Consider the following 6,581-nt stretch of genomic DNA (forward strand, 5'->3'; position numbering starts at 1 on the left):
TTAGAATGCGTGGAGACTGATATGCTTTTATTATTTGTATATAGAGAAAAAATAAAGGCAAACGAGTCCCATCATTTATTTTCAGGCCTAGAATTCATGCGAAAGTTCTCATAACTCGTGAAAGTACCCAAAGCTTCACCTAATGAGCATACAGTTGAATAAAACATACTTTTAGTTAAATCATAGTTATTTGCTATGAATTCAAGATTAGAACTTCATTTGCAATTTTCTCAACTGTGAGCATTTCTATATGGGACTCTTATGCTTTTATGGGCAGTGCATTGGGTTTCGCGTTACTGGCAACAGCGCCAGTAACTTCCGCGAAAACAAGGCTCGCTATTCGCTGTTTCGGTTACTGACGATTTTTAGGGATGCACGAGCCGTTGATACGCACCGGCTCGTGAAAGTAAAGAGCTCGAAACTGATCGTTCGCCCGAAACCAAAGTTCAACGAAACAATACGATATTTGTGTATATGATACATATTCTGATTTTGATCTCTGTTAATGTATTCCTTGTACAACTTTTGCACTATGCTTTTCAAGCATTCGTTGTGCGAAGTCAGAGCAAATTCTGTGCGAATTGAAGTTCACATTGGATGATTGTCGAAAGCGCCTTCAATATCAAGAAATGCGCATAGCGGCGTCTCTTGATACTTTAGCGACTTTCCGATAAGAGTAACTATGCCATGAAGAGCAGTTTCCGTCGATTTACCAGGTTGGTAAGCGTGCTGATCTTTATGTAGTGGAGAGTTGTTGAGGAACTCATTGCGTATATAGTTCTGGTATTTAATTCATCAAATTCAGGAGTGTAGATGTGAGGCTTATAGGCCTGAAGGTTTTAGGTAATGTTTTGTCTTTTTTCCCCACCTTCGGTATGAAAATCACCTTGACTTTCTGCCAGCTATCTGGGATATAATCGAAAGTGAAGCTCGCCCGACCACACGATTATAACAAACGGGTAACACAAATATATCTTGATATGCTAGAATGATAAAAAGTACAGAAATTTATCAAATTCTGTTATCATACACTTCAATGTTCAAAAATGTGTTGTTTTAAAGTTTTATAACAAAATTTGTTATTCAATTAACAAAATATTGTACATTCTAACTAATTCTGAACTTTTTCTGCCAAAAACCTTACAAAACTTGCTATAATTTGTAATAATTAGCAAGTGATTTCGAATTTTGATATTTAAACTATTAACGAGACCAAGTTTAGAACACAAGTTGATACAAAAAGTTCGTAATAAAATATCAAAATTAAAGACTTCATTGGTTCAAAGGAGCTTAATGCTTAATTGATTGAAGCCTCCGTGTACAGCCTTTGAAAGAGCAGAATCGATTCGTTGGGCGCTGTACGTCTTGTCCTCGGACGCTGCTGCTCCGGCGTCTTCTGTTCGTTTATGCAAGTTGACCCAGGGAGGTGCGTGTTCATAAGAACTTTCAGTGATTCCCTAGGTGTGACGATAAGACTACCGTCCTCTCTTTTCAACTGCCCTAGACCATTGGTGTGGCCTGCTGACATCGTTTTCTGGAGTCGTGAGGCTTCGGGCATCGTTTGAATGCCCTCGCAGAACTTGATCCTGTAAATTCTTTTAGCCTGGCCTAACTCAGCGCTCTGTATTCATCCCAATTGAATGCGCTTTTTGCTCTGTTGAACAAACGCCCGGCCTCACGGCGGAGGTTATTAAGCGTTTCGTTCCGCCAAGACACGTTCCGACACACAAACCTTTCGTTTCAAAGACAGCTGGCCATGTAGGCATCAGTGATCCTATTTTCAAGATCACGTGCGGCCGTATCAAGTTCAGCGGTGGACTAAATGATCCTTAGAAGCAGTTAGTCTTCTTCTGGTTCCTGAATTCTGCACTTGTCAGAGGATTAACTTCGATGTCAAAAATTATATTTTTTTTTCTTCAAAAATGATATGTCGGTGATCTGACAAGCTTGGTTCGTCAGGGACATGCCAGTTTTTGAATTTCTCAGTGATGTTTGCGCTGCAGAGAGTGAGATCGAGAACCTCATCTGTTATGGCGTTTGTGAGGATGGGACTGTTCCGTACATCGATATATTGAGCTCGTTGGAAGTAAGATATTCAAGAAGGTACTCACCCCTATTATGGGTATCCGAGCTGGCCCAAATCGTGTGGTGAGCGTTCGTATCGCAACCGATAATGAACGGCTTGTTGGTTGCTTTGCAGTACCTCGCTCTCTACATGCGGGGAGCAGGCAGACTAGAAGGTGCTTCTGCGTTTGTCTCCTTTGGGGAATCGAGGATCATATAGAAGGCTGATGGGCAGCCTTGAAGCGACCCGCTGTCAAGGTTAAACCCTGCCTCCGCGTCCTGATCGAGAAGTGTTCGTTCGACCACTTCCTCCGCCTTCGTCTGACTATTGTTATTTTCGAAATGATTTGTTTTGTTAATATTGTCCAAGTGAATCCCACGAGAAACTAGGGAAATAAAGGTCCGCTGCGACAGAGCCCCGCTTAACGCAGTAAGGGCACAAGTACAGTGGACGGTGCCGTGCGGTACTCCACTGGCTCCGTTCAGAACTAGGACATTTATTGAACCCCCCTGCCATTCATCCGTCGGCACGGATCGCGTGATAGCTTGAATTAGGGGTTTTCGTACATACTTTTCACGTAATAGCCATGGATTATAGCTATTACAACCATCCTCCTTTACGGGGGCTTTGGACCCTCTGCTTTGGTTCTCAATAGTTCAAGTGCATTCGTGGCAGCACTATATCGATCCACCACAGGCGGAGTTACAGGAATGGTTAGAAAGCTATAATTTTTTTAGGGCAACTTTTTTTCGCTTTTGTCGACCAGTGTTTCCCTGCTGTCTTACCCGGTATGACCTTTTGCTATCTGAAATCGTGACAGCGTGCACATTGTACAAAATTTTATGTCTTATATGATGTTTCGAAAAAACTTATGATCTACAACTTTGTCGAGAATAGTATTACGTTAGCGTGTAGGTATAAGAAAAAAGTTGATAAAGCAGCGCAATCCTTGGCTACATTAAGCATCCAAATTGAGTCATTGCTAAGCACTGAGAGCCGATTGGTTGAACCTTGATAGCGCTTATATTTTTTCCTGCTAGATTTGATTACTGCACTCTGGGAAAACCCAAAAAAGGCTTTCTTCTGTGAGTGTTTTTATTATTATTTCGAGTCATTTGTTGGTGGAATTAAAAGTTTGCTCTAACAAGGTCACCGAATGCAAATTGGTTAGTGTGCAGTAATATTTCTCCAATCATCTTGTAGATTGTTACCAGGTTGGAATAAAGTTAATGCCTAAAATTTCGTTTGACTTTAAGGGAATTTATGCAATTTTTAATCTTGGTTTAGGTAATACATGTAGGTTTGGTGATAGAAAATCGAATTGACTTGACGTGTTTTGCAATGCTCGCACTCGGTACCTGTACTCAGTAAAGAGTATTATTTGTTGGCTGGCTATTGTTCCTGCAAAACTCTAACGAAACAGTAACGAACAATAAATTATCAGCATTTTGATTTGAACACATTTTTTTATATCTTTAACCAAGCCTGAGATACAACTGGCTCTGTGATTTTGGATTCTAAATTAATCAAGCTTTTGTACTTCATTTGGTTCAGATAGTGTCTGTATTGGTCTGCCGTTTAGCGTAAGAATGCTCATGCGCCATCAGGCCTTCGAGCTCGAGTATTTATGTGTTTGACGATTCTCACCGCGCTAAGTGCCTCATTGCCAATCTATCACTTACTACACTCTATCAGCAGTGTGCGTCTTCCACAGCAAGTACTAGTAATTAATTGTATCAAAAGCTCAGCTCGAGTCTTTCCGACTACGATCGGCTGAAACAGTCAGTCAGTGACTCTGCGAGAGACTATTACTACTACTAGTGCGGAAGTTGAATTTTCACAATTCGGTCAATATACGATCCAATTACAATCTTCCGGCTCAATGCAACAGTTTAATAGCTAAAATATGAAGTGGATAATACTAATATGTGGTAAGATTATTTTAACTCCTATAGTGTTTCGTTTGGATCAAATAGATAGCGTAAAGTACGAGAAGAAGGGCTCACGTTTCATAAATAACTTCGTGCAGAATTTTTCGAAAGTATCCTATGCTAGACTTTGCTGCCAAAACACCGTTATCGGTTTGTTATGTCGTATATGACCTTTAGCTATCTGGGATCGCAAGCAGTGACGCGATCAATGAAGCCGGGGAAACCCCTGAGGGCGACTTCCATCGCGAGTGTTTTGTTTATTATTTTCAGTCATTCGGTGAGAGATTAGACGCAAAGTGATGTTATTTAAATTATAGTGGAATTAAACTTTCGCTCTAACAAGTTTACCGAATAATCTCATTCAAAACAACTTTTTGAATTAAATACTTTTTTAAGTGAAAAATACACTCCTTAAGACAAATAACTCCGAAGATATCTGAGATTGAGCTTTGGATATTCAGTTTACAAACTACAGTATAAAACATTTTTGCAGCCTTGCTCTGCATTGGTCTCGTCCAATCACAACGGGAAAAACAGTACGGACAAAAAACTACCGCAACAGCAGCCGGTTCCCAAACGGATGACTTTATCGACGAGCGCAATTGCGTTAATTCATCCAATGCCGGTGCCAAGACGGATCCGTGGCAATGCTTGTGCGGTCAGTTGAACTACGATCGTGCCGAATGTGAACAAAACGTCAGGATATTTTTGAAAAATAATCCTAGCCTAAAATTGTGCATGGACCAGCAACATCATTACTTCGCGACTAACCAGAGGTGTCATTATGAAGCTCGCTGGGATAGTTCCAGTGATCCTGCTGGGAAAGCCATGCAATTTGCGTTGGATATCTTCCGTGTGGCGGATCCTGCGGATTCGAGAAAGAATTTTATAATCAGTCCAATCTCACCGCAAATTCTACTCGCTCAGCTAACCGAGGGTTGTTCCGAGCCGGCAAGAATTGAAATGATCAAAACGTTGCGACTGAATAGTGGAGAAATCCAGTCACTAACAGAAGCCCTCATCCAGGCAGCTAACACCGAAAACAAATTGGATATAGCATCCATGTTTTTTAAATCGGTTGATATAGATCTAACCGAGAAGTTCAACGTGGCTCGCAAGGAGAATAGGATAAAAATAGAAGACTTAGATTTTTCCAACGCGCACCAAGCAGCACATGATGTCAATGATTGGGTCAATCGAATGACTAGAGGAAATATACAGCAAGCTGTTTCTGAAGGTAAGTGCATTTACATGTTCTGAGTTAAATATAATAAACTACATAAAAATTTTATAGCAAACCTGGCTCCGGATACCGCAATGCTGTTGCTGAATGTTATCTTCTTCAAAGGAACCTGGTTGTACAAATTCAACCAATCCGACTCAGACAAGCGGGGGATGTTCTACACGAGCAAATCGGAACTGAAGCCTGCGATAATGATGTCTCAAACAAATCGACTTCGTTTCGGTGATATCAGTTTTGGTCAATATTCGGATCCAGACTGGGGTTTTCGCTGGGTCGAATTGCCATACCAGGGGGACAAGCTAGCGATGATACTACTGCTCCCGAAGACTCGCTTTCAGTTAGATGAAACATTAAAACAACTGAACAGCACCCATCTGCAGGACATTTTTCGGGTCATCCGCCGTGATTACAATCCCACAAAGATTAATCTAAAAGTTCCAAAATTCCGTATAAAGGAGTCAATTTCGTTGATGGAACCGCTGCGTGAGGTACGTTATCACTCAACAGTGTTCAGGCTGCTGAGAAAAACTAAATTTGTTATTGTTTACAGCTCGGTGTCAAACGGATATTTGAAGATGACAGTGCTTTATCCGAGCTATCCAGCACCCCAACCAAAGTATCTAACGTGATGCAAGAAGCATTCCTCAGTGTTGATGAACAAGGAACTATAGCAACTGCCGTAACCAAAATTACCATCATTCCGCTCAGTTTGAATGCCTACGAAGACATCGACTTCGTGTGTGATGAACCGTTTATGGTAATGATTGTTGATAAGGTTAAAGAGATTCCACTCCTAATGGCCAAGGTAAGACAGCCTCTCAAGCCTCCGAAGACAGTCAATTGAACTACAATACTCATTTGTAACTTGATTTCGTTAAATAAACATAGTGATTACTGATTTTTACTATTTGCAAAAAAAAGGTTTTGATCTGATTAGTTTAGTTTGTTGATGATTTGTGTAGATTATCTATTACACTGGTCGACAAAAGCGAATTTATTGCGTTCCCATTCCTGTGATTTTTGGTGCGTCAAAATGCCACAGAGTAATTGCTAATCGGTTTCGTATCTTCTTCGTTATCATACGAAAAAAATCATTTGGGTCTCTGAAAAAGTTTTCTCTGTTAGGGGCACCAAAATTCACTGGAATTGCTGAAGAGCTATAATTTTTTATTTTTTCCAGTTTGATCCCATGATTGCAGACAAGGTTATCAGTGTTCTTATCAACATATACAACGATTTGATATTGTTTTTTTTTTGTTCATTTATCTCAATCAGCCAATCCATTTCGAAACAATACGAATTCTCGGCATAAAAGAAGGGTATCCATTCCACATTGGTTTCA

The 6,581-nt window shown here is 40.5% G+C and overlaps 1 protein-coding gene across 1 annotated transcript; it reads left to right on the plus strand.

Annotated features, from left to right (window-relative positions):
* Positions 1–3,805: 3,805 nt before the first annotated feature.
* On the plus strand, positions 3,806–6,141 carry LOC129726790 (leukocyte elastase inhibitor-like). Its single transcript, XM_055683886.1, has 4 exons — positions 3,806–3,996; positions 4,490–5,233; positions 5,291–5,727; positions 5,790–6,141. The coding sequence occupies exons 1-4, from the start codon at positions 3,972–3,974 to the stop codon at positions 6,081–6,083; spliced, it is 1,500 nt and encodes a 499-aa protein (XP_055539861.1). The 5' UTR covers positions 3,806–3,971; the 3' UTR covers positions 6,084–6,141.
* The last annotated feature ends 440 nt before the right edge of the window (positions 6,142–6,581 follow it).

Source organism: Wyeomyia smithii, chromosome 3, assembly GCF_029784165.1.
Source record: "Wyeomyia smithii strain HCP4-BCI-WySm-NY-G18 chromosome 3, ASM2978416v1, whole genome shotgun sequence".
Classification (NCBI taxonomy): domain Eukaryota; kingdom Metazoa; phylum Arthropoda; class Insecta; order Diptera; family Culicidae; genus Wyeomyia; species Wyeomyia smithii.